Raw genomic sequence first — 27,799 nt, 5'->3', positions numbered from 1 at the left:
TGTGTGGGGCATGTGTCCTACCTGCCTGGAAACAGGTTCCAGTTACTAACTCAAGTTCTGGGCGGGGGTAGATAGCCTAATGATTCTGCAAAGAAGACTCTCATGCCTGTGGCACTGAAGTCCCAGGTTCAATCCCCTACACCACCATGAGCCGGGGGGGGGGGGAGAAACTCAAATTCTCTTCTCAACAGCCCTACCTCAAAGCACCCACTTTAAAGCAAGTAGCTGAAAACACAAATTATTCAAAGAAAAATAATAATAAGTAAAGGGCAACTTGATACCATTTCCAGACTTAAACAGCTACACACCTACCTTTCCAGTTCAACTGAGCAAGGTGTGACTGCGACCTCTGGGCTCACTCACTCACGCCCTGAATGAAGTGCACAAGGAGGAGGGAGAGGGGCGGGAGAGGCAGATGCCAGCTACCTCAAAGCCCGCTGAGAGGCGCCGTCTTGCTAGACTAGAGGCGGGTTTCCAGGCAAATCGAGGCAGGCTTGCCTGACCCATCAGACACGAGCACTAGCCCTGCAGTCTGGGTCACAGAAGCGCTGGCCCGTGCTGTGGTGCTGAGCACCTGATTCACCTCCTCCTCCCTGCCGCACAGACCCGGGCCAGATCAGCCACAAACAACAAGTCGGGGAACACATTAGGGAGAGGAGAAGACACAAGTCACCAGATGGAACTCGTGGACATCAAAGCGACTGATGTTGGCCGGCCCCCAGTCCAGTGCGGCAGATGAGACCGGCACAGCCCGAGGCCGGTTCCCGAGCTCCCTTCCGGGCGGTGACCGTAAAACGTCACAGCAGCTCGATGGCAGTGAGAGGCCCTGACAAAACATGGGGCTTTAAGACGGAGGTAAGAGGCTCCCAGTCAACTAGCTCTCTCGTCCAGGTAAGGAGCAACCAGCAACACTTTGTAAATATCACAGGATGTGAGCTCATCTGCAAAACTACGGAGTAACATTCTACATGTCCGATTCCCCGCTAGATACAGTGTGTGTCTGTCTATCACCGAACCATGGCTTGACGAACCCCTCCGGGCACCCTCTGTCCAGGGCACTGGGAAGCAGTTCTGGCCTGCGGTGAGGAGACCGGCCCAGGGCTCCTGCTCGCCAAGAACCTCCCCTCAGCCTCTGGCTGCTCGGTCAGGGCGCCAGCCAGCCACAGGAGCCACTACCTCGCCTCAACGTGCCTTTGCCGCGTGGTGGCAGACTGGCCGCCTCATTCCATGTCACAGCTAAGGGTCCTGCAGTCACAGCCAGGGTTAGTTTTATTTTTATTTTTACTTTATTTTATTTCATTTTTTGCCTCCAGGGTTATTGCTGGGGCTCAGTGCCTGCACTATGAATCCACTGCTCCTGGAGGCCATTTCTTCACTTTGTTGCCCGTTGTCGTTGTCACCACTGTTGTCACTGCTGTCGTTGTTGGATAGGACAGAGAGAAATGGAGAGAGGAGGGGGAAACACAGAGGGGGAGAGAAAGACAGACACCTGCAGACCTGCTTCACCGCCTGTGAAGCGACTCCCCTGCAGGTGGGGAGCTGGGGCTCGAACCAGGATCCTTAATACCGGTCCCTGTGCTTCAGGCCATGTGCGCTTAACCCGCTGCGCTACCGCTCAGCCCCCCAGGGGCAGTGGATTTGACCGAGCCCCAGCAATAACCCTGGAGGCAAAAAAAAAAAAAAAAGAAAAGAAAAGAAAAAGAACAAGAAGCACTCGGCCTGACCCACTGCGGGCTTACCTACGGCTAAACTCTTACAGCATTCCCAGCACGGCTGTCGGAGAGTCAGACATGGTGGCCTCGCTATGCCGGAAGTACAAATCCTACAGACTCCTACGACGCCGCCATGGAGCCCAGGGCGCTAGCGCTACAGAATGAACCACTGCCTGTTTGCTGAGAGAGAGCGGTCTAGCGGCTGCAGGATGCTGAGCCAGTACCATGCACCTGGCGCCGGCAGGTAAAACGCAGAGGGAAAGGAAAGAACGCCCAGCCCTGTGCGACCCCACTGGCCGTGTGCTTTCTGTGGCGCAGACACGGCCAGCAGCCTTCCCACCAGAACCGCCAGAAGTGGAGGGAAGCTTGGCCCGCTCACCTTGCGTGCTGCTCTCGGCGCAGCTGTGGACGGGGAACTCAGGGTAAACTTCCGCCGGGCCGATCAGCTCGGAGCCATCCTGGACCACGCCGCCCTGGAAAGATCACAGCAACTGAGTCTCACCATCAAGAGATTTTTCAGAATGGGTAGCGAACATACAATAGTCATCTTTAAAAAGTCAATAATAACAATAGCTATCTTAACCGAGTATGTAAGGATTACAGACACGGCCCGTCAGTGAAACGGGCTGAAAACCAGAGCATCTTGTCACTTGTGAGAAACTCACCAATGTGGCATGTTAATGGCAGGCGCTACAGACAGACTATGACCCACATAGTCAACGACTGCCACCTCTCCAGATTCAAAGGAGGTCTCGAAACTTGACATCAGGCTCAACCTGACGCTGTTGACTGGCTACGGAAGAAGGGCAAACGCTAGAAGTAGAAGGCAGGCGCTGGGCAGGGGCCAGGGCGTAAACGAGCAACTGCACTTTTTTTGTGTGTAACTTTTATTTATTTATTATTGGATAAAGACAGAAATCAAGATGGGAGGGGAAAGGGAGAGAGAAAGAGAGACACCTGCAGCCCTGTTTCACACACAGTGCACAAGGAGCTGGGTTCAAGCCCCTGGTCCCCACCTGCAGGGGGAAATCTTTGCAAGTAGTGAAGCAGCATTGCAGCTGTCTCTCTGCCTCTCTCTGCTGTGACCTCAACAGGAGTCTGGGACTATTCGCACACGAATGACATCAGCTTGAGGCTGGGACACAAGGGAAGGTATAAACGCCTGGGCCTGGAGCCGGCCGCTCTCTGGTCAGAAGCATCTCGGCGGAGGTGTCCTGGTACCCGCCATGGCTCCTTCTCCTGGGAACTGAGCGCGTGGGACTCTCCTGGCCGGTAAACTTTTAGACCCCTCTACAGCCAGGAGCAACCTTTACCAGAGCTGATAACTGTTTATCTTCCGGGACTAAACTTTTGATAACCATACTCAGACTTTATGGACCGAGCGTACTCCTCACCCCGATGGTAATTGCTTATTTTGCCTTTTACCTGTTTCACCCTAGTGAACCTTGTATCGTTTAAACCCATCCCAGCTCCCCGCTGGGAATCTTTAAGCTGCAGCTCCCCACAACCCCTTTTAAGTTAAAATTACAACATCTCTCCCTACTTCCCCCTTCTCTCTCAATTTCTGGTTTATACCCAATAGATAAAGATAATTTAAAAAAATTTTTTTTTAAGATACCACCCTTATGTGATTTTTTTTCTTTTTTATTTATTCCCTTTTGTTGCCCTTGTTGTTTTATTGTTGTAGTTATTATTGTTGTTATCGCTGTTGGGTAGGACAGAGAGAAATGGAGAGAGGAGGGGAAGACAGAGAGAGAGAAAGACAGACACCTGCAGACCTGCTTCACCGCCTGTGAAGCGACTCCCCTGCAGGTAGGGAACCGGGGGCTCAAACCAGGATCCTTATGCCGGTCCTTGAGCTTTGAGCCACCTGCACTTAACCCGACGTGCTACCGCCTGACTCCTGGTAATTAAAAAAAATCGATAAAATAAGCAACATTAAAAACTGGACAGAAGTACCAGCTGTCACAGTAGTCAGACTCCGCTGATCGACAAGGATAAACCCCTAGCAGGGCGCCCACCCTCAGGTGCGGGAAGGCAGGGAGGGGCAGCAGAGTCGGAGCTGCTGTGATAACTGGCGGACACTGCCGGATCTCAGCAGCGAAACAACAACAAGCAGAGACTGCAACGCACGTGCTCCAGGCCAGGAGGGAAAGAAAAGCTGACAGGCGGGAGAGAGCTCAGATGCGGAAGGCAGAGCCCACGGTGCCGCCGTCTGTGAACGCGTCCAAATAAGGAGGAGATGACGGGGCGGCACCTGGCGGCACCTGGCTGCGAGCACCTTGCAGCGCGAGGACTCGGGTCGGAGCTCTCGGTCGCCACCTCTAGGATGAAAGCTTCACAGGCGGTGAAGCAGGGCTGCTCCCTGTTTCTCTATCACCCCCATCCCTGTCAATTTCTGGCTGTCTCTATCCAATAATCAAATAAAAAAAATTTTTAATTAAATAAAAAGAATCAAAGGTCTGGGCCAGAGAGACACTCACAGGGTAGTGTCTGCATGGCCAGGCTCAAGTCCTGCCACCACCTGGGAGGCGCGTGGCGGCAAGAAGCCTTGGTGCTGAAGTCGCTATCTGGATGGAAAGGAAAGAAGAAAAAGCGGCTCAGGAGGTGGGATCTCGCATATACAAGGCCCCAGATGCACCAAAAACAAACAAAAAAAGGATTAAAGGGGAGTGTGGTGGCTGTGACTCTTGACACAGCAAACTGAAGCATAAGTGTTTTAAAGGGAGTCGGGTGGTAGCTCAAGGGTTAAACGCACATGGCGTGAAGCGCAAGGACCAGCTTAAGGACCCCCACCTGCAGGGGAGTCGCTTCACAGGCGGTGAAGTAGGTCTGCAGGTGTCTGTCTTTCTCCCCCCCCCTCTGTCTTCCCCTCCTCTCTCCATTTCTCTCTGTCCTATCCAACAACGACACCATTAAGAACAATAACTACAATAACAATAAAACAACAAGGGCAACAAAAGGGAAAAAAATTAAAAGGGAGTCAGGCAGTAGCGCAGCAGGTTAAGCACAGCGGGTTAAGCGCAAAAGCGGGTGGCGCAAAGCGCAAGGACCAACGTAAAGATCCCGGTTTGAGGCCCCGGCTCCCTACCTGCAGAGTGCACCTGTGCAGAGTGCACAGGCAGTGATGCACAACAACAAGGGCAACAAAAGGGAAAATAAATGTTTAAAAAAGTGTTTTAAAAGCTCCAAGTGGAGCATGACCCAGAGTAGCCGGAAGAGGAAGAGCTATAGCTTATCAGCGGACACCAGTCAGCGCTGAGAAAGGAGAGCAGTGCCGAGCCTGGCTACAGCACAGGTGACCCCACAAGCTGCCCGTCATATGGAAGAAGCCACAAGAAGCCAAGGACCGGACGTCCGTTCACGTGAGGCGCCCAAGACCCCCAAGAACCCCCAAGATGGGAGGCGGTGGCCACAGGCTGCCGGATGGGGGAGAAAGGGGAGGGGGCCGATGGAGACGGCGAGGGGCTGAGGATGATTATACATCGCCGCTGGCTTATCCAATTTGAAATGGTGAATTTTATGTCACACCGATTAATAGCCATTGAAAAAAATGCTAGGGTGATGCAGGCAGCGTACCCAGTTAAGCGCACAGGGCGTGAAACGCAAGGGCCAGTGCAAGGATCCCGGTTCGAGCCCTGGCTCCCCGCCTGCAGGGGGAAGTACAAGAGCTGTGCTGCTGCTGCTACTGCTCTCGCTCTCCCCCCTCCCCTCTTCCCTCTCTCTCCTCTCTCGCTCTCTCCCCTCTCTCCCTCGCTCTCCCTCTTTCCCTCTCTCTCCATCTCTTCCTCTCTCTAACCCCCTGCCCAAAAAGGAGAAAAATGGTCTATGGGAGTTGTGGAGTCAGTGTGCAAAAAGTGAGCCCCAGCAATAAGCCTGGTGGCAGAGAGAGAGAGAGAGAGAGAGAGAGAGGGAGAGAAAGGGGGGAGGGACTTTTTAAAAAGAAATTCCTTTTGTGGACGCCCACAGCAACAGGACGCCAGAAACCCCGCCACTCGGCCACACTGCCGGTGTCCTCAGCAGCCGCACTCACACAGATGAGCCATTTGGTCAGAGACAGTGAACATGGCACAATCTTTCTGGTCTTTGCGAGAAGGCTACCACTACAAGAAAGCTCAGTGGTCGTTAAGACATTAAAGTCGGGGGCCAGGAGGTGGCGCACTGGGTCGAGCACGCACACCACAGTGCACAAGGACCGGGGTTCACGACCCTCGTCCCCACCTGCAGAAGGAAAGCTTCATGAGTGGTGACACAGGGCAGCAGGAGTCTCTCTGTCTCTCTCTCTCTCTCTATCTTACCCTCCCCTCTCAGTTTTACTCTGTCTCTATCCAGTAACAAATTAAAAATAAAATATTTTTAAAAAAACTTTAATGCACTTCAATAATGGTGGGGTGAATTAGATCACCTCTAAGACCCCTCGCCCAATCTTTAAATCTACACTAAAAATAAGAGATCCACACAGCTACTTCTACTTGTTTTAGTACATGGTGGAAATCAAAGTGAGTCAGCTGCCCTATAAAGAAAAAAAAAAACAAACAAACCCAGATCATGGCCTCACTACAAACCCGAAGACCGAGGTGCTTGGTAGAAGGCGAGGTCGCAGAGACCCGCTGACCTTGAAGAAGTCGCGCAGCTGCCTGCTGCTGTGGAGGGCGGGGATGTTAGCCGAAAACTGCAGCAGGTCCTCGGCACACTGCCTCCTCTCCTCGATCACGGTCGCGCCGAAGCGTCCTAGAGGGGAGGGAGCGACACTCAGGAGAGGGGCCTGTCACTGCCCGGCTGCCGGGCTTCAGGTCCTGATTCAGCCTCACCAAGTGGGGAAGGAGCCGTGTCTGCGGCCGCGCAGGAAGCTGAGGGGTCAACTCTAAGGAGGCGTCCTCGCTGGAGGCCTGTCAGCGCGAGGGGCTTCCATTTAAGAAGCCGCTGATGTGAAACACAAGTTGAAAACAGACGGGGAGAGAACGCCAGTGGTTTTCCACAGTAACTGAATACTGTAATTACTCATATAATTTCCTCTTTTGCTCTTTTTTGATTTATAAAGGAGCTGGGGCGAGGGAATGAGGAGAACATCTGTCTGTCAGTGGGGTCAGACACCTCCGCTTGATGCACAAAGCGGTTAAGTCGAGCTCCACGTGGGAGGCTGTCAGCGCCCATGACAGCAGCCGGGAGAAGAAAGGGCCGCTGAGCTGCCGGCAATGGCAGCTTTTTAGAAGCACCCAGTCATAAGAGTAGCATCCCTGCACACAGACGGCCCGGCCGGCTCTGCGAAGTGTCACAGAAAACCGAGGCCCGCGGCAGAGTCCTGGTCCTGAAGCCAAGCCACTCCGTCCCCAGCTCAACGTGTCTCCTTGCTGATGCCGGAAAGAAAGAAAATGTTTGAGAGTCAGATCTGGGCTCGAATCCGAGCCTCCTCACTCACAGGCTACAAGATCTCAGGCAGGTCAGAGCGTGGCTGTAACATGGAGAAAGCAAACAGGACCCCTAGGCCCACAGGTCACACAGGTCCTGGTGCCGAGTCCTGAAGTGCCACCTCAGTGTCCAGCAGGGCGGGACAGCGGCCTCCTCCATTCACCGCCTGAGTAAGGGAAGGAAAGCTACAAAGAACAAAATTCTTTACACGAAAATCTCTCGTCACCTAGAAGACAGCCATCTTTCACTGATCAGAGTGCTCAAAGGGAGTCCGAAGACAACCCCCACGGTTCAGAAAAATGGGCTTCAGAGACCACAGTCCGGGCAGGGGGAGACAGCATGCTGGTTCTGCAAAGAGACCCTCCTGCCTGAGGCTCCAAAGTCCCAGGTCCAGTCCCCCCCCACGCCACCATCAGCCAGAGCCAAGCAGGGCTCTGGTTAAAAAAAAAAACATGGAAACACCAGACGCATCTTTTCCTGCCATGCTGAGGAACTCACACTTGCTGGCACTGCTAAGTGGCCTCCCCAATCCTTCTTTTAAAAAAAAAAAAATTGAACTCTAGTGGTCCAGAAGGTGGCACAGTAGATAAAACATTGGATTCTCAACCATAAGGTCCCAAGTTCGATCCCCGGCAGCACATGTACCAGAGTGATGGCTGGTTCTTTCTCTTGAATAAATTCTTTTTAAAAAAAAAATTTAATTCTCTATCCTTAGAGAGATAGACAGACCTTGAAGCAGGATGCCACCACCCAGGGGTGCCCGCCCCCGCCCCGGCACTACCCACAGAGGCTCTACTGTGGGGCCACCTCCCGGCACCCCCGTGCTTTCTCCCAGGGCGACGGCTCGGAGCCCAGGGCCAGGTGAGCAGGTGAGCCACCTCACCCTGGGCACAGGCTGCCAGGCCAGTCAAGCTGCTCGCACTGCAAGAGGGCAGCACAGGAGTCAGACAGCCGCCAGCGGGCCAGGCTGCCTCGCTCACCGCCAGGAGCTGCTGCTCTCCCTCAGGGGGAATCACAGCTCAATGGCCGGTGCGGCAAAACCAGGCCAGTGGCACATCCGCCGCAAGTCTATCCCTCAGACCAAGACTATTAGGCCTTATCCGCTTTAAAAATGCCAGGAAATCTAACAAAAGATGAAAAAAGCAAAGCAGAAGGAGAGTTTTATTTTTCTTTTGTTTGTTTTTATTTTCTCTTTTGTTGCCCTTGTTGTTTATCATTGTTGTGGTTATTGACATCGTTGTTGTTGGATAGGACAGAGAGAAATGGAGAGAGGAGGGGAAGACAGAGAGGGCGAGAGAAAGACACCTGCAGACCTGCTTCACCGCCTGTGAAGCGACTCCCCTGCAGGTGGGGAGCCGGGGGCTCGAACCGGGATCCTTACGCCGGTCCTTGCGCTTTGCGCCACGTGCGCTTAACCCGCTGCACCACCGCCTGACTCCCAACTCCCCTAAGGAGAGTTTTAGATTAAAGAAACAAACCTCAAGTCATTATGCTGGATCAAAAAAGAAAAAAAAAAAACTCTAGAAAGCACCTCTAAGACAACAGGAAAAATCTGAAGGTGGATGGCGGCATCGGTTCTCAACATTACGTTTTCTGAGTGAGGAGCAGGGAGCAAAGACTGAAGCACGAAACACCCAAGGCCTATCCGCAGACAGTCCCGATGGGGAGGAGACACACAGGAAGACTCAGGAAAATGGGGCTAAGTGGCAATCGTCAGTGAGCCTGGGCAAAAGGTGTGCAGGAAGGCATGGCTCAGAGGGCGCACGTGTTACAGCACACAAGGACCGGGGTTCAAGCCCCTGGTCCCCACCTGCAGGGGGAGCTTTGGAAGCAATGAAGCAGGGCTACAGGTGTCTCTTTGGCTGTCTGCCTGTGTCTGTCAGTCTCTCTCCGTGTGTGTGCGTGCGTATGTGTGTATGAGTGTGTGAGTATGAGTATGTGTGTGTGTGTGTGTGTGTGTGTGTGAGTGTGTGTGAGTGTGTGTGTGTGTATGTGAATATGTGAGTGTGTGTGAGTGTGTGTGTGTGTGTGAGTGTGTGTGTGAGTGTGTGTGAGTGAGCGTGTTTGAGTGTGTGTGTATGTGAGTGTGTGTGAGTATGAGTGTGTGTGTGTGAGCATGTTTGAGTGTGTGAGCGTGTGTGTGTGTGTGAGCGTGTGTGTACACATATGTACATATCTGTATGTATCTACCCCTCCCTCTTGACTCTAGCCAACAAATAAAGTATTTTAAATGAAGAATAAAGTAAAATAAAATAATTTTTTAAAAAGTAGTTCATGGTTCTACTCTGGGGGACTGTGAATCTGAAAATGTATCAAATTTAAAGAATCAGAGAAAATTAGATTGAACTCAATGAAACAAGAGTGAGACATAGAGCTTCAAGGGGAAGGAACTCAGCCTAAAGGAATCAGAGGACTGCCTGGAAGCGGAGGCATCCAGCAGTCTGCGGTGCCAACCAGAAGCTTCTCAGTAAGGCAGTCCGCACTTGGGGTGACAAGAGGGTGCTGTGTTCGATGAATGGTGGCCTGGGCAAGGGCATGAGGCACTGAGGTAGCCGCACTGCAGAGCTAATCCTCAGAACCCACAGGCTGAGGCCAGAAACAGCACCCGAGCAGAGCATCCCCAGGACAGGGCCGAGAGCAGCTCCGTGGACGCTGGAGCCACGCTGCGCAGTCTCTCCTCCCATCTGCCTCTCCCTCTCCCCTCCCCTCTGCTTGAAAAATGAGTAAGTAAATAACTGCACCTGGGAGGGCACTTATCAAAAGCGCACAAGTACCAGGAGACTGAGTCCATTCCCCGGTGCTACGTTAGAGACAGAGATGGAAATGCTGAGCTGGATGGAGGGCAGGAGGCGCCTTTTTTGGCAACACCACCGGAGCGAGGTGACTCCTGCGGGGCGCCCCATGGCCGTGGCCGTGGCATCCGCGTGCTTGGATGTGAGCGCTCCCGGGAGACAGACGGGCAGCTGCCGGGAGATAGACGGACAGCCGCCGGCTCCCTGCACACGGCACAGCTGTGGCCGGCGGGGCCACTGCCACCATCGAGCATTTCAAATGGACCGCAGCACTTCCTGAGGTAGATGGGCCCCTGAGCAAGAGTAATAGCAACGTTCACACTCTCAGCCGCAAGGAGCTGGAGAAAAGCTGGGGGCGATTCATCAGCAACGCACAGGGGCAGAGAACTGCGACCCGCTTAGAAGCCACCTGCTCTCGCCTCGTGATCAGGCTGGGGGCCGGGGGTGACGCACCAGTTAGAGCACACACCATAGGGAGGACCTGGGTTTGAACCCCGAGTCCCTATGTGCGAGGGGTGGTGAAGCGGCACTGTGGGTGTCTGTCCATTCTTCCCTCTCAATTTCTCTCTAGCTTTATCCAATAAATAAATAAATAGATGGAATGAAAAAAAACATCTTCAATGCCAGGCTGCACCCCAGCCCGAGCGAGATGAAAGGTCCAGTGTGGGCACCGCACTGTGCAGAAGGCAGAAGGGAGCAGCAGGAACAGCCCTTCTCCCGGGGCCTCTGAGGGCTGACGTCGCATGGCGTGTGGGCCGGTCTCGATGCAAGCGTGTGCGTCTGCTCCAGAGACGTGGGCCTCGGGGCTGGGCAGGGGCTTGGCTGGTTGGACATACACAGTACGTAGCACGAGGACCCACGCAAGGATCCTGGTTCAAGGGCAGGGCTAGATAGCATAATGGTTATGCTACGCAAAGAGACTCTCATGCCTGAAGCTCCAAAGTCCCAGGTTCAACATCCCCCACACCACCCTAAGCCAGAGCTGAGCAGGGCTCTGGTAAAGAAAAAAAAAAAAAAGATCCGGGTGAAGTGGTGAAGTGGGTCTGCAGATGTCTATCTCCCCCCCCCCACTTCTCCCTGTCCCCTCTCAATTTGTCTGTCCTGTCCAATGAAATGAAAAACTGGCCACCAGAAGCTGTGGGTTCCAAGTGCCAGGATAACCGTAGAGGCAAAAACATGAGAGAGAGAGAGAGAGAGAGAGAGACGGAGGTCACGGAAGTACACTACCGTGCAAGCTGCTTCCTTCCTGTGTCTTATTTCGAGACTGATCTTGGCAGGAGACAGTGCGACCTGTTAGTGCGCAGGGACATGTCTGAGCCCCAGGGACACACCCCAGCACCGCCTTCGTCAGGGCAGGGCAGGGCAGAGCTGAGCAGTGCCCAGACCCTTCCTCACCCTCCTCTCTCTCTCTCCATGTCATGAATCTATTCCCACACCAGTGTCTTTCACACATCTGCTGAGTCCTCGCCACTGGCTGAACTAAGACACATCCATATAGAGAAAATTCCAGGGTTTTTTTTTTTTCAGTCACCTACTACTGAAAATGCTACAAGGAGGGAGGGAGGGGTGGAGGTGCTCAATCTGGACTCGACTACGGGGCTCCCGGGGGTCCTGCCAACACAAGGTCAAAGGCCTTTTCAGGATGACACCAACAGCCTAGGCAGTATTTGCATTTTCACCACACTATCATTTGCACTCCTAATCTAAAAGCAACAGCAAAAAACTGTCGCCTTCACGGCAGGAGTGAAACGTATCAGTGACATCATATTCCTGGCTGCTGTTTACACAAATGAAAGCATCTTCAAATGCCACTTCACTTAGAATGTCCCTGATGTGAAGCCACAGAAACAGACGACTTTAGTAAATCTCAACCTTTGTGTCTTTCTTAAAATCTTCAGGAAAAAGCAAGCTCTGGGGCTGGGTGGTGGCGCATCGGGTCGAGCGCACATATTACAGTGCACAAGGACCTGGGTTCGAGCCCCTGGTCCCCACCTGCAGGGGGAAAGCTTTATGAGTGGTGAAGCAGGGCTACAGGTGTCTCTCTGTCTCTCTCCTGTCTAGCTCCCCTCCTCTCAATTTCTAGCTGTCTCTATACAAATAATAAAGATTTAAAAAAAAAATTTTAAGTTTAAAAGGATTTTTTTTTTTTAAAGTAAGCTCTATTCAGATGTGGCTATTTGGTTGGTGGTTTCCAAGTTTGTTTTAATACAGGGAGGGGCTGACACTCAAGGAGAACAGCCAACAGAGCTGTTAGCACGGCCACTTGAGCTGTGAGTCCCTAGAGCCCGACAGCGTCCCCGTCACTCACATCCTCAGACACTGTCAGCTGGACCGCAGCTCCCAGAGCTCATCCCCGGGCTTTGTGCAGACAAACACACCTGTGCCACTTAACCACATCCCCGGCCTAGTTTTCTTTTTAAGTATTTTATTTATTTTATTTTTGAGAGAGATGCAGAGAGAGAAAGACAGAGAGAAACACCAGAACACTGCCCAGCTCTGGCTGATGGTGGTGCGGGGGATTGAGCCTGGGACTTCGGAGCCTCAGGCATGAGAGTCTCTTTGCATAACCATTATGCTGTCTACCCTGTCCCCGGCCTAGTTTTCTAATATCACAGAATGAAATGAATCAATGATGTACTGAAGCAGGGAGCCCGTATTCTTCAGGTAACCAACATACTCTGTATGCCAAGTTCGAACATAGGGGAAAGAGCCGTTCGATCTGAGACAGACTCGTGGATCCTAATTTAATGAGGACCAGAGGATGCCAGGGTTTTAGATTCTATAATGTGACTAAGACCTTTAAGGAAATCACCACTGAGGAGCAGGGTGGTGGCGCACCTAGTTGAGCATGCACGGTACAATATGCAAGGACCCGGGTTCGAGCCCCCAGTCCCCACCTGCAGGGGAAATCTTTGCGAGTGGTGAAGCAGGGCTGCAGGTGTCTGTCTCTCTTACTCTCTATCACCCCCTTCCCTCCTGATTTCTGGCTGTCTCTATCCAATAAATAAAGATTAAAAAAATTAAATATTAACAAAAAAAAATCACCACTGATCCAGGTTTCCTTCTACTTTTGTTTGTTCACCAGCACACTGTTCAGCTCTGGCTTTGCTGGTGCAGGGACTAAACTGCGACCCTGGGCCTCAGGGATGCGTCTCTGCACAGCCGTTATGGGATCTACCCCACCCCACCCGACCCAGTTCTCACAGAGCAAAGAACATCTTCAACTGCCTTTTTTGGGGTGTCGTCTGTGTGGCTCTGTCAAGGTGTCACCAAAGATAGGATGCAAAAGCAGATGCAAGATAATCCAGCCACCTTGTCCACATGCTGTGTGCTGGGACCCGACTCAGGTCTTTATACACGCACAGCAAGCAGCTAACAGGAACCGCAGGCCCGGTGCTCTAGCTCTCTCCCTTCAATCCGGGCTTCCAAGATGTGCAGGTGGAGACCGGCACTACCCTTCAGAAAAGCCACTTTGTGTAGAAATGTCAACTGGCGGGGGGGGGGGGGGGGGGGAAGCCGGGTGGTGGCGCACCTGGTTGAGCGCAAAGGTTACAGTGAGCAAGGACCTGGGTTCGAGCCCCTGGTCCCCACCTGCAGGGGGAAAGCTTCATAAGTGGTGAAGCAGGGCTGCAGGTGTCTGTCTCTCCCAATTTCTGGCTGTCTCTATCCAATAAATAAAGATAATAAAAAATTAAAAAAAAAAAAACAAAGAAATGTCAACTCGGTATTGTCATGGTTGATACAATAACATTTTAGCATTTCACATGGAAATATTAATTGATAGCCAAGCAAATAACAGTTGTTTGAGGTAGTGATTTTTTTTTTTAAATAATCTTTTTTTGCCTCCAGGATTATCGCTAGAGCTTGGTGTCTACACTTTGAAACCGCTGCTCTGGAGGCCATGTTTTCCCAGTTTATTGGGTCAGAGAGAAGTTAAAAAGAGGGAGACGGAGAGAATGAGAGAGACCTGCAGACCTGCCTCAGTAACTCATGAGGCCACTCCACCGCAGGCTGGGGGGGGGGCTCCAACTAGGATCCTTGTGCTTAGTTCCTTTTTTTTTTTTTATTTATTCCGTTTTGTTGCCCTTATTTTATTGTTGTAGTTATTATTGTTGTTATTGATGTTGTTGTTGGATAGGACAGAGAGAAATGGAGAGGAGGGGAAGACAGAGAGGGGGAGAGAAAGACAGACACCTGCAGACCTGCTTCACCGCCTGTGAAGCGACTCCCCTGCAGGTGGGGAGCCGGGGGCTCGAACTGGGATCCTTCCGCCGGTCCCTGCGCTTTGGGGGCCTGGTTGTGCTTAACCCGCTGCGCCACCGCCCGACTCCCCCTCGTGCTTAGTTACTAGCTGGGGCACCACAGCTGACACCCACGAGTATGTTTACTTGTTTCACGCAGGGCACTTGTCAGCTCCGGCACACACCCGAAATGCCACTCACCAAATACGATTCCTTTGGCGAATGGAGGAAACAGCTCTGAGTGTCGGGAAAGGTGCCTGTGGATCTCCCACAACTCTCTGTGCAGCTTCTTAAAGTCACTGTATCTCTTCCATACAGTTATCTAAAAGAGATGGAAAGCAAACTTTGGTGGGGGTGAGGTAGTTAGATTATACTTGCAGCTGACCTTGTGGATCAATATTGATCACTAATTCAAAAAAAAAAACTTTAAAAAAAAAAAGGATGAAAATTACACATGCATTCACAGTCAAACGTCTTGAGTTCAAGCACACAGTTATCTGAACGAGGAATTATCCCCTTTTTAGTTTGGTGTTTAAAAATGTCATACCAGGGAGTCGGGCGGTAGCACAGCGGGTTAAGGGCAGGTGGCGCAAAGCGCAAGGACCAGTGTAAGGATCCTGGTTCGAACCCCCAGCTCCCCACCTGCAGGGGAGTCGCTTCACAGGTGGTGAAGCAGGTCTGCAGGTGTCTGTCTTTCTCTCCCCCCCTCTGTCTTCCCCTCCTCTCTCCATTTCTCTCTGTCCTATCCAACAATAGCAACAATAACTACAACAATAAAACAATGGCAACAAAAGGAAATAAACATTTTTTAAAAAGTGAAAAAAGTCATACAAGCAGTGAAGCAGGTCTGCAGGTGTCTGTCTTTCTCTCCCCGTCTTCCCCTCCTCTCTCCATTTCTCTCTGTTGTGTCCAACGACATCAATAACAACAACAAGAATAAGAATTACGATAAACAACAAAGGCAACAAAATGGGAAAAATGGTCTCTAGGAGCAGTGGATTCCTAGTGCAGGCACCGAGCCCCAGCAGTAACCCTAGAAGCGCAAAAAAAAAAAAAAAAAAAAAAAAGTCCTATGAAGACAGACAAATGTATGTCCCAGTGGTCCAGGAGGTAGCGCAGTAGATAAAAAATTAGACTCTCAGGGGCTGGGCGACAGCATAAGGGTTATGCTTTGCATCCCATCAAAAAGACTTTCATGCCTGAGGCTCCAATGTCCCAGGTTCAATCCCCAGTCCCATCATAAGCCAGAGCTGAGTAGTGCTCTGGTAAAAAATTTTAAAGTAGGGAGTTGGGCGGTAGCGCAGCGGGTTAAGCGCAGGTGGCGCAAAGCGCAAGGACCTGCGTTAAGGATCCCAGTTCGAGCCCCCGGCTCCCCACCTGCAGGGGAGTCTCTTCACAGGCGGTGAAGCAGGTCTGCAGGTGTCTGTCTTTCTCTCCCCCTCTGTCTTCCCCTCCTCTCTCCATGTCTCTCTGTCCTATCCAACAACGACGACATCAATAACAACAACAACTACAGCATCAATAAAAAGACAACAAGGGCAACAAAAGGGTAAATAAATAAATAAAATTTAAATTTAAAAAAAAATTTTAAGTAATAAATAAAAATAAATTAAAAAATAGACTCAAATATGAGGTACTGAATTTAATCCCTAGTAGCACGTGTACCAGAGTGGTGGCTGGTTCTCTTTCTCTCCTATCTTTCTCATAAATAAATAAAATCTTAAAAAATAAATAAAGGAGGGGGGAAACTAAACAACACTGAAGAGTTTGTGCAGAGTGACATCAGCTTTCCATTTTGTAAAAACTCTCAAGTTGGAGAAGTAGTAAGATGTCTAGGGCAAGCTGAATCCTACCAGAATTCCATGAAAAGTACAATCATGAGATTCCGTAACATCTGAAAGTAAGTTTCCTTCATTAGTGTGAATTCTTGCTTGGCTTCATTCCGATTAAATTCGAGAAAAAGAAAAAAAAGACACTCTGTTAGGAAAAAGAATTTGACGGGTGAACCTGAAATCTTTGTGAAGCAACTAGAGCCGAGTGCCCGGCTCTGAAAAACCAAGGTGCCCCGGCCGCCTGTCGCCAGACCAGATGTGGCCGAGGCTGTCCGATGCTCTGCTCTGCGGACTGTCACTTCTATCTGCCACACCACCGAGCTTGTTGCGAAGCTTGTGATGCCCCCCACCCCGGGTCAATCTGAGCAAAAAGTGCCTCCTCCTGATGCTTCCTTTGTGCATCTGACCCAGACAAGAGACAATCAGCAAAACAGAGTCTCAGGGCCGGGCGGTGGCGCGCTGGGTTCAGCGCACACAGTACAAGGCGCGAGGATGGTGGTTAGAGGCCCTGGCTCCCCACCTGCGGGGGGAGGGGCAGGCACTTCACAAGCGGTGAAGCAGGTCTGTGGGTATCTGTCTATCTCAATTTCTCTCTGTCCTATCCAAAAACTTGAAAAAATGACCACAGGATAGTGGATTCGTAAGTCCCAGCAATAACCCCAGAGGCAAAATTAATTGATTTTTTTCTTTTTATTTATTTATTAGAGGCAGAGAGAAATTGAGAGGGGAGAGGGAGATAGAGAGAGAGAGACAGAGAGACACCTGCAGCCCTGCTTCTCCACTCATGAAGCTTTCCCCCTGCAGGTGGGGACCAAGGGCTTGAACCCGGGGCCTTGTGCACCGTCATTGAGTGCTTAACCAGGTGCGCCACCACTCGGCCCCAATTAATAATCTTTTTTAAAAAAACTTCATAGCCCTGCTTCGCATGGGTCCTGTGCTGACATAGAGGCTAAGAAATGGGAAGCTCCGAGACTGTGAGACAGGAAGTCAGCATATGACCACAGCACCAGCCGCTGGGGCAGGCAGACAGGAAGTGGCAGCCAAGCCAGCCTTGGCTAGCATCCAAGAAACCAGGGGTAGACAGCATAATGGCTATACAAAGAGATTTTCATGCCTGAGGCTCCTAAGACCCAGGTTCAATCCCCCACACCACCATAAACCAGAGCTGAGAAGTGCTCTGGTGAATGAAAGAGAGAGAGAGAGAGAGAGAGAGCGCAAAAGGAAGGAGGGAGGGAGGGAGGGAGGAAGAGACTTTCCTAGGTGGGCAGCTGAAAGGAACAAGTAGGCCAAAAACCAAGCAGAGAGAGGAAAAAGAACACAGAGCCAAAACCAGGGATTTTTTTAAGTAGAGTAAGGCTGTCTCATCACTAAAGTGTTGGCTCTTGCAGCAGAATGACAGGCGATGCCAGTCCCTCATGAAGAGCGAGGCTGGCAGGGGCTGGCAGGGGCTGGCAGGTGGCGCACCTGGTTGAGCATACGTATCACTGTGCAAGGACTGGGTTCAGTGGTGAAGCAAGGCTGCAGGGGTGTGTCCCTTCCTCTCTCCCTCACTATCTCCTGCTTCGCTCTCAATTTCTCTCCTATATACAAAGAGCGTTAACTTAAAGACAGAAAGGAACAGAGAGCAAGGGAGAAGCTGTTCTGAGCCAAGACGAGCTCAGTCGCAGACACATGTCACTTTGCCGCCTCTGAAGCACCTAGCGGCCGAGGGCTCAGGAGCGTCACCTCGGGTGCAGGCTGCCCTGTAACCAGAGGAGGCAGCTGGCGAGAGGACCCTGAGGGCTGTGGCGCCGAGGGGCCACCCAGAGCAAGGCCACGGCTGAAGACGCCGGGCTGTGCTATGATGCAACGCTGGGCGTTAGTTCTTTTTATTACTGGATAGAGAGAAACTGAGAGGGGAGGGGCCGGAGACAGGGAGAGAGACAGAGAGACCCCTGCAGCCCTGCTTCACCACTCATGAAGCTCTCCCCCCGCAGGTGGGGACCGGGGGCTTGAACCCCGGTCCTGGCGCACTGCAATGTGAGCCTCGGCCCCGACTGCTCGCAGTCTCTGATCATCAGCGTGGACATGACTGTGCCACGGGAGAGGCAGTGTCGCTTTGCCAGTTCTCAACAGGTCACCCTGTGGGAGTGCCTGCCAGAGGGCCAGGGACGTCTGGGGCCAGGGCCGGGCCCAGCGCGGCGTTCTCGCACGGAGGCAGACGTGAGCCTGAACACGGTCACCTGGGGGCGAGCCGGGCCCCCGAGCTGCCAGCGCAAGGAGGCAGACGGCCGCAACCTCACCGCACTAGGACCATCCTCAGGGAAAGGCAGGAGAAGCTGAGTTTCAAGAAAGCTGTGGTCTGGGAAGTGGCGCAGTGGATCAAGCACTGGAATCTCAAATATGAGGTCCTGAGTTCGATCCCCAGCAGCACATGTATCAGAGTGATGCCTGGTTCTATCTCATTAAAAAAAAGAGAGAGAGAGAGAGAGAGAAGGAGCAGGAGGAAGAGGAAGAAGCAAGCTGTACGCCAAGGAATAGTTTGTCAGAGCAAGAATCAGAACTCCCAAGACGAGACTCTGTGTGCAGACCTTGCTCTCACTCACTCTCAGAAGGGCGACGCAGAAGAGAAAGCCGGGCCTCAGGAGCAGGAGCCCAAAGCACCGCGAGCGCCACTTCTGCCGCTCCTTCCCGACAGGCTTCTAGAAACGGTCAAACTAGAGAGGTGAGGGGCACTGCAGCCCGCCACCTCAGCTGCATCAGTCCAGAAAGAAAGCAAAGACGCGCCGGTTACGCCCTTTAGCAGATGCTCACTGAATGGGGGCGGGGGGGGGGGGGGTCACTGTACAGCAGCGTCTGATCTCGCAAAGTAGCTCTGGACATTAAGTGCTGCGCCAGTGAAGGCCACATACAGACTGCACATTTCATCAGGCCTTAACCTTCATTTGAAACATTCCCTCGTGGTCCGGGAGGTGGCGCAGTGATAAAGCTTTAGACTCTCAGGCATGAGGTCCCGAGTTCGATCCCCGGCAGCACATGTGCAGAGTGATGTCTGGTTCTTTCTCTCTCCTCCTAGCTTTCTCATAAATAAATAAAAAAATCTTTTTAAAAAAGCAATTCCCTCAAGAAGCAGGTTAGTATTGAGCCCCAGCAATAACCCTGGCGATAATAAAAAACAAAAATTTGCTTAAATGTTTGAAGTCGATGTTTTCTTCCAGGTAATTATTTCCTTTCATCAAAGCAAACACCTCTGATCTCTTGCATTTCGCGAAACCACTCGATTCACTCAGTGTCTTCACCCACCTGCTCCTCAGACTTTGCAGAACCACCTGTCCCTCGGCACCTGCACTCGCTCGCCGCAGAGCACCCTGCTGACGGTTTCTCCTTCCCGCTGGCCATTTCCCGATGTTCTCCGGCTTCTGGCCGAGATGGCTAAGATGCCGGGGACCTCTGCCATCACCTGCAGGAAGCTCTGGCCCAGCTCCCCCTTCCCAGAATTCTCGGGTAAACTGACTACCTACAGGGGGGAGAACTACAGGGTTCTCTCTGTGGGAAAGAAAGTCGGGGGGGCAATGTCCCACCTCTCACTTTTAAAGGCTTTGTTTCAGGAGGCCGGGTGGTGTCGCACCTGGTTATTGCATGTATTTTCATGCACAAGGACCCAGGTTCAAACCCCTGGTCCCCACCCACGGGGGAAAACTTCACAGGTAGTGAGGCAGGGCTGCAGGTGTCTATCTCTCCCTCTCTAGTTGCCCCTCTCAATTTCTCTCTGTTCTATCAAATAGTTAAAAAAAAAAAAAAAAAAAAAGATTTGGGGGTCTGGGCATAGCGGGTTAAGCGCACATGTTGCAAAGCACAAGGACTGGTGCAAGGATCCTGGTTCGAGCCCCCAGCTTCCCACCCACAGGGGAGTCGCTTCACAAGCACTGAAGCAGGTCTGCAGGTGTCTGTCTTTCTCTCCCCTCTCCGTCTCCCCTCCTCTCTCCATGTCTCTGTCCTATCCAACAACAATGTCAGCAATAACAATAATAATGACAACAATAAAACAAGGGCAACAAAAAAATAAGATTCCCTTAGGCCAGCACATTATTAGGTCTGCATTCAGTCCTCTGAACAGCCCACCTCCTGTCTCCATTGCTGTCGTGAAACCTGACTTCTGAAGCAGGAATCAGTTCACAAAGAAAGCAGAGGCCATGGAGACAAACTCTGGGGGTGAAATTCTCACCTAGGTCTCAGGGAGGAACCTGGGAAGCTAAACAAAAGGTGGGGTCGGTCTCCGCACTAAGAAGCCAGCGAGACAGGAAGCTTCTCACGTGCCTGTGCCAGGTCTGACAAGGGGCCGTGCGACTGTCTAACCAAGAGACACGGCCAAGGGTCTGGACAGCTGGCTCAGCAGCAGGTGTCTTCTCTAAAAGAGCTTCCCCAAGAAAGGGCTGAGGAGACAGCACGGAGCCCATGGCGAGGCAGGTTCAGGACTCTCCCCACACCAGGCACGGGCAGCAGGCATGGCAGCCAGACCAAGGCGCACAGCCCCCTTCCACTTCACCACAGGCAGATGTTTCCTTAAACATTTTCTTTATGAAGACAGGCAGAGAGAGAGAGAGAGAGAAACAACCAGGCATCACTCTGGTACATGTGCTGCTGGGGACTGAACTTGGGAACTCCTGTATTGTTAAAATTCGGAGGCTCCAGCTGGCCAGGCTAGCTCCACGGGCGGGTAACAGAGACGACCAGAGACATACGGCTGGGCAGGGAAGCTGTATTTCTTTATTCAGGAACAACGATTTATAAACTAAGACAAACTAATCACTAAACAACTCTGCTGCCTCTTTCCCCCACGGCGGCACCAAGCACTCTCTCACTCTGCAACTCTCCAACTCTCTAACTCTGGAACTCTGGAACCCTCTCGGGGTTCCTTGGGGCGGGGCCAAGTGGGCCCGCGAAATTAGCAGGACTGATCCAATTTTCTTGGCAGGGGAGAGCTAGAACAACCCAATGTAAAGCATACAACACTCCTGCTTGAGATTCCAGTGCTTGATCCACTGTACCCCCTCCCTGGACCACGAAGTGGACATTTTTTAAAAGCAGAATGGACTGGTATTGAGAACTGATTCAAAATAACTATCGGAATTAAAGACTAGTTCACAGTAATCAGTTTCCAAGTACAGAGTAATCAATGGTACAGATTACTCTCACTGCCGTGCATATACACATACACACACATACACACACACACACACACACACACACACACACACACACACAGAGAAAGAGATTTATATGCAAATTCCCTTTTCTTCCAAAATGACAATATTATTATTCCCTTTCTGGACTTCATAAAAAGAAGATATCTTAAAACTTCTAAGGAAAACAGAATGGAAAACAAACAAAAAAAAATTTAATCATCTTTGTTATTATCTTTATTGGATAGAGACAGCCAGAAATCGAGAGAGTCGGGGGAGAGAGAAAATGAGAGACAGCTGCAGCCCTGCTTCAACACTCAAAGCTTTCTCCCTCCTGAAGGAGGAGATCGGGGACTCGAACCTGGGTCCTCACACACTGTAACGTGCACTTAAGCAGGTGTGCCACCACCCAGCGCCCCCCCAAATTTTTTTTTTAAGATTCACTTATTCGTTCCTGAGAGGGAGAGAGCCAGATCATCCCTCTAGCACTTGAGATGTCAGGGATCAAACCTCATCCTTAAAGAGTCCAGAGCTTTTTATCCACTGCACCAATTCCTGGGCTGCAGAATGAAATATTTTTATTTTTATTCTACTTTTCGAAGACTTTATTTACTCATGAAGAAGACAAGAGGAGGAGGGGGGGAGGTAAGAAGAAGAGAGAGGAGGTTAAAAAAAAAAAAACAGACATCACTCTGCTACATGTGTAGCATGTACATGGGATTGAACTCTGGACCCCACACTTGAGTCCAATGCTTTATCCATTATTTCATTCCTAGACCACAAATGAAATATTTTTAAAATATCTTACTAAACTTTTTCTCCTTGTATCCTTTATTTGTTTGTTCCTTTATTGGGGGATTAATGTTTTACTGTTGACATTAAATATGCATAACATGCTAAACTCTTTGTAACCAGAGGGGAGGGTGAGACAAGCATCAGTTCAAGCAAAGCAATGGTAACACACAAAAATTAAAATGCCAGGAGGCGGGCGGCAGCGCGGCGGGTTAAGCGCAGGTGGCGCAAAGTGCAAGGACCGGTGGAAGGATCCCGGTTCGACCCCAGCTCCCCACCTGCAGGGGAGTCACTTCACAAGCGGAGGAGCAGGTCTGCAGGTGTCTGTCTTTCTCTCCTCCTCTCTCCCCATCCTCTCTCCATTTCTCTTGTCCTAGCCAACAACGACGACATCAATAACAATAAAACAAGGACAATAAAACGGAATAAATATTTTTTAAAAAATTAAAATGCTGTGTAAGCCTGCTGTTAACACACTCAAACCACCCGACTCCAAACAAGCAACTTAGACAGACATGGGAAATCATAACCAGTTTGCTCAGTCAGGAGCAGTGAGTAGTGTTTGTGGCCAAACAGAAAGTGCAGGCCCCTGAAGACGTAAAATGCACTGCAGGAAGAAAAGGCTGTGTCTGCTCTTTTTTTTAATATCTATTTATTTATTTCCTTTTGTTGCCATTGTTGTTTTATTGTTGTGTTGTTGTTGTTGTTGATGTTGTCGTTGTTTGATAGGACAGAGAGAAATGTAGAGAGGAGGGGAAGACAGAGAGGGGGACAGAAAGACAGACACCTGCAGACCTGCTTCACTGCCTGTGAAGCGACTCCCCTGCAGGTGGGGAGCCGGGGGCTCGAACCGGGATCCTTACGCCGGTCCTTGTGCTTCGTGCCACCTGCGCTTAACCTGCTGCGCTACCGCCCGACCCCCAGGGAAGTGTGCTTTCTCCTCCACAGCCCAGTCAGTCACCAATCTTCCTAAGTCGGAAATAAACTCCCCACCTGCAGGGGAGTCGCTTCACAGGCGGTGAAGCAGGTCTGCAGGTGTCTGTCTTTCTCTCCCCCTCTCTGTCTTCCCCTCTCTCCATTTCTCTCTGTCCTATCCAACAACGACAACAATAACTACAACAATAAAAATAAAACAAGAGCAACAAAAGGGAAAATAAATATGTAAAAAGATGCTCCTCTAGGGGAGAACTGGCAGTGCCACATGAGCAAAGTGCCCGAAACAGAGCAGTGTCCAGCTGTAAGCATGCACACACACGCACGCGCGCGCGCACGCACACACAAGCAAAGTGGCCCAAAACAGAGCAGCGTCCGGCTGTAAGCACGGACACAAGCTGGCACCGCTTCAGAGCCAGGGAGCGTCTGCAGAGGACCGGCTGAGTCAGCTCTGAAAGGAGACACCTGCACTTGTCACCGCCTTTGGATATAGTGTGAGCGGTCAGACACTGCATTGTCCTATCAGCAGGGACCTCGCGGCAGAAACAGGCGGGCGCCGGCTTTCACAGTGGCAGAGATCCTGTGAGTGCTGGCTGTCTGCAGTTATCACATGCCTAACAGCTCTGTGATTCCCAAACTCTTACTTCTATAACTTAGCACTTCCTAAAGCTGAGCACATCAGGTCTGAAAGAGGGCACTGAGGGCAATCTCAGACAGACAGACAACGACTAACAGAATGGAATCTCTTCAGTGAGGATTTAAATCTGGGTGGGACGCGTAAAGTCAGATCTTCAGACGGATAAACATGTTACCTCCTGAACCTCTTCTGGATTCCTCCGGGAAACCACCTGGAAGAAAACAGAGAGAAGGCGAAGCGTCACCAGAGGAGAGTCCGCAGCTCAGCAGTGAATCGCTCTCAGCCGCGGCTGGAGCAGACCGCAGTCTGTCGGACGGCAGCGACTGAACTTTCTGCACCTCTCACTCCTTACAGCAAAATAAACGAAATTGAAAAGTTGCGTCATAAATGCAGCGTTCTACAAGAGTCACTTCACCCTACGCCCAGGGGGTGGCGGCGCAGCAGGTGGAGCAACAGACTTACAAGCATGAGGTCCTGGGTTCAATCCAGAGTGATGGTCGGCGGCACCCACCCCACCTCTCACAGGGAAGCACCCCCAGACTGCTGCCGGGCAGCCCGCTAACGCTGCGCGTCCTGTCCATCACGGAGCCCGGACCACAGCTCCCCCCGGCCGGGCCGGGGCCGGGGCGCACAGCCAGGGGACCTGCGGGGAAGTCACGGAGCTCAAGCCTGTGGCTGCAGCGGCCAACTCGGAATGGGGCGGAGCGGGACACTCCGTGCAGGGGACCACGCCGCACGGGGCTGAGAAGCAAGTCCAGAAGCGCTGGTCACCGGGCAGGGCAGAGCTCAGAGGCCAGGCGCTGAGCACAGGGCTGCGTAAACGGCTGAGATCTGGGTAATGGGGCGACACACGCCCGCTCCTGGGTCTTCTCCGACACCGACTGGCGACGTCAGGCAGGAGCGACGGGTACGAGGAAGCAGGCCGCCCGCCGCCAGCCGCACCGCCATAAAGCTGGCGAGGCCAGGGGCCTGCACTTGGGCCCGGCTCACAGGCCGCGCTGCTGCCCGTCACCTGCCCCCTCCCTCCCCCCTCCTCCCCGCTCCTCCCCCCCCTTGCTCCCCCCTCTCCCCCCTCCCCTCCTCTCCCCTCTCCCCCTCCTCCCCTCCTCCCCCTCCTCCCCCTCCTCCCCCTCCTCCCCCCTCCCATCTCCCCCTCCTCCCCCACCACACCCCACCTCCCCCTCCTCTCCCCTCCTCCCCCTCCTCTCCCACCTCTCCCCTCCTCTCCCATCCCTCCCCCCTCCTCTCCCTCCTCCCCCTCCTCTCCCCTCCTCCCCCTCCCTCTCCCCTCCTCCCCCTCCACTCCCCTCCTCCCCTCCTCTCCCTTCTCCCCCCTCCCTCTCCCCTCCTCTCCCCCTCTCTCCCCCTCCACCCCCTCCCTCTCCCTCCTCCCCCTCGCTCCCCCTTCTCCCCCCCCTCCCTCTCCCCTCCTCTCCCCTCCTCACCCCCTCCCCTCCACTCCCCTCCTCTCCCCTCCTCCCCCTCCCCTCCCCTCCCCCTCTCCCCTCTCCCCTCCTCCCCCTCCTCTCCCCTTCTCCCCCCTCCCTCTCCCCTCCTCCCCCTCCTCTCCCCTCTCCCCCTCCCCTCCTCCCCCCTCCCTCTCTCCCCTCCTCTCCCCCTCCTCCCCCTCCCTCTCCCCCCTCCTCCCCCTCCTCTCCCTCCTCCCCCTCCCTCTCCCCCTCCCCCCTCCCTCTCCCCTCCTCCCCCTCCCCTCTCCCCTCCTCCCCCTCCCTCTCCCTCCTCCCCTCCTCTCCCCTCCTCTCCCCTCCTCTCCCCTCCTCTCCCTCCTCCCCTCTCTCCCCTCCTCTTCCCCTCCTCCCCCTCCCTCTCCCCTTCTCCCCCTCCCTCTCCCCTCCTCTCCCCTCCTCTCCCCTCCTCCCCCTCCCTCTCCCTCCTCCCCCTCCCTCTCCCTCCTCCCCTCGTCTCCCCTTCTCCCCCCTCCCTCTCCCCTCCTCTCCCCTCCTTCCCCTCCCTCTCCCCTCCTCCCCCTCCCTCTCCCCTCCTCCCCCTCCCTCTCCCCTCCTCTCCCTCCTCCCCCTCCCTCTCCCCTCCTCCCCCTCCCTCTCCCCTCCTCTCCCCTCCTCCCCCTCCCTCTCCCCTCCTCCCCCTCCCTCTCCCCTCCTCCCCCTCCTCTCCCCTTCTCCCCCCTCCCTCTCCCCTCCTCTCCCCTCCTCCCCCTCCTCTCCCCTTCTCCCCACCCCTCCTCCCCCTCCCTCTCCCCTCCTCTCCCCTCCTCCCCCTCCCTCTCCCCTCCTCCCCCTCCTCTCCCCTCCTCCCCTCCCTCTCCCCTCACTCCCCCTCCTCTCCCCTCCTCCCCCTCCTCTCCCCTTCTCCCCCTCCCCTCCTCTCCCCTCCCTCTCCCCTCCCCTCCTCCCCCTCCCTCTCCCCTCCTTCCCCCTCCCTCTCCCCTCCTCCCCTCCCTCTCCCCTCCTCTCCCCTCCTCCCCCTCCCTCTCCCCTCCTCCCCCTCCCTCTCCCCTCCCCCTCCCTCTCCCCTCCTCCCCCTCCTCTCCCCTTCTCCCCCCTCCCTCTCCCCTCCTCTCCCCTCCTCCCCCTCCTCTCCCCTCCTCCCCCACCCCTCCTCCCCCTCCCTCTCCCCTCCTCTCCCCTCCTCCCCCTCCCTCTCCCCTCCTCCCCCTCCTCTCCCCTCCTCCCCCTCCCTCTCCCCTCCTCCCCCTCCCTCTCCCCTCCTCCCCCTCCCTCTCCCCTCCTCCCCCTCCTCTCCCCTCCTCCCCCTCCTCTCCCCTCCTCCCCCTCCTCTCCCCTTCTCCCCCTCCCCTCCTCTCCCCTCCCTCTCCCCTCCTCTCCCCTCCTCCCCCTCCTCTCCCCTTCTCCCCCCTCCCTCTCCCCTCCTCTCCCCTCCTCCCCCTCCCTCCCCCTGCAGAGCCGCAGGTGCCCCCGGTTGGCAGGACGCTCTGGCTGGCTCTCACCCGCCGGCCGGCAGCCTGGCCCAGGAGACGGCACCTGTGCACACCGTGATTAAGACGTTTCACGTGTGGTTAGTTCTCCTGAGGGGAAGCACCCGGGGGACGGAGCAAATTTTAGACCCGGGGCTTTCTAGCTGGTGATTATGAAGGAAGGCGGTGTGCCGGGAGCACAGAGCTGATGCCCTGGGTCAGCCCGACATCTCTGCGGAGAGTAAAGCAAGTCACGGCGCACACACGCGCGCGCGCACACGCACGCACACACACACACAATAAACGGCGGCTGTGGCTGCTTCTCTCGCTTCCAATTCCAACAGCCATCCGTCACCCCACGACGCCAACTACTTGGCAATTAAAGTTTAAGGAAAGTCAAACCCTTACAGCCTGAGGCTACATACAACCTGTGTCATCAATAAAACTAGATGAAGCAGGAATCACTCACGTGTTTTTAAATTAGCTTCTTGAAATGTTTGACGTGAAACAGTTCTGCACTAAACAACGTTAAGAATCAAAAACCGGGCAGTCGGGCGGTAGCGCAGCAGGTTAAGTGCATGGGGCACAAAGAGCAAGGAACAATGTAAGGATCCCGGTTCGAGCCCCGAGTTCCCCACCTGCAGGGGAGTCGCTTCACAGTCTCCAGCTGAGCAGTGCCCTGGTTAGTGCGCGTGTGTCTGCCTCTGTCTCTCTCTCACTGAAATAAAACGACTATTTTTAAAAGTCGGGCGGTAGCACAGCAGGTTAAGCACTCGTGGTGCAAAGTGCAAGGACCTGCGTTAAAGATCCCAGTTTGAGGGAGTCGGGCGGTGGCGCAGCAGGCTAAGCGCAGGTGGCGCAAAGCGCAGGGACCGGTGTAAGGATCCCAGTTCGAGCCCCCGGCTCCCCACCTGCAGGGGGGTCGCTTCACAGGCGGTGAAGCAGGTCTGCAGGTGTCTGTCTTTCTCTCCCCCTCTCTGTCTTCCCCTCCTCTCTCCATTTCTCTCTGTCCTATCCAACAACGATGACATCAGTAATAACAACTACTACAACAATAAAACAACAAAGGTAACAAAAGGGAATAAATAAATATTAAAAAAAGAAAGAAAGAAAAGGTCCAAGATGTATGGCCGACACAAAGTGAAGGCCCTCACCCTGTCTGAGCAGTGACAAGCAGAACCAAACGTCCAAACACTGTCGACAGCCACGAGAAAGCTCATCCTGACAAACAGATCTGAGGACAGACACCATCTCAGGCTGCACACTAATGAACACTGAGGAAATCAGAAAAACACCTCAACGAACCAGACATACTTTGTCCCCAGGTCTGAAGAGTCAACAGAACTTCCATCTGCCTCCCCTCAAGTGAACTGCTGGCTGAGTGCGAGTCTAA

General features: G+C 53.2%; 1 protein-coding gene across 13 annotated transcripts in view; it reads right to left on the bottom strand.

The window, feature by feature from the left end:
- The window catches only part of RPS6KC1 (ribosomal protein S6 kinase C1), a 237,226-nt gene that overhangs the window by 205,580 nt on the left and 3,847 nt on the right, over positions 1-27,799 (bottom strand). For 8 of the 13 annotated variants that reach the window (XM_060178412.1, XM_060178413.1, XM_060178416.1 and 5 more), the window contains exons 2-5: positions 23,686-23,721; positions 14,356-14,476; positions 6,328-6,443; positions 2,092-2,185 (exon numbers count right to left, since the gene is read on the bottom strand). In XM_060178412.1, coding sequence (XP_060034395.1) covers positions 2,092-2,185; positions 6,328-6,443; positions 14,356-14,476; positions 23,686-23,721 — 367 coding nt within the window. Of the gene's footprint in view, positions 1-2,091; positions 2,186-6,277; positions 6,444-14,355; positions 14,477-23,685; positions 23,722-27,799 lie in introns of those variants that run through there. The other 5 variants (XM_060178411.1, XM_060178421.1, XM_060178417.1 and 2 more) reach the window with 4 other exon arrangements.

This window comes from Erinaceus europaeus, chromosome 19, assembly GCF_950295315.1.
Source record: "Erinaceus europaeus chromosome 19, mEriEur2.1, whole genome shotgun sequence".
Classification (NCBI taxonomy): Eukaryota; Metazoa; Chordata; class Mammalia; order Eulipotyphla; family Erinaceidae; genus Erinaceus; species Erinaceus europaeus.
The sequence above is the reverse complement of the archived record's forward strand: the minus strand, read 5'-3'. Positions and strand labels throughout refer to the sequence as shown.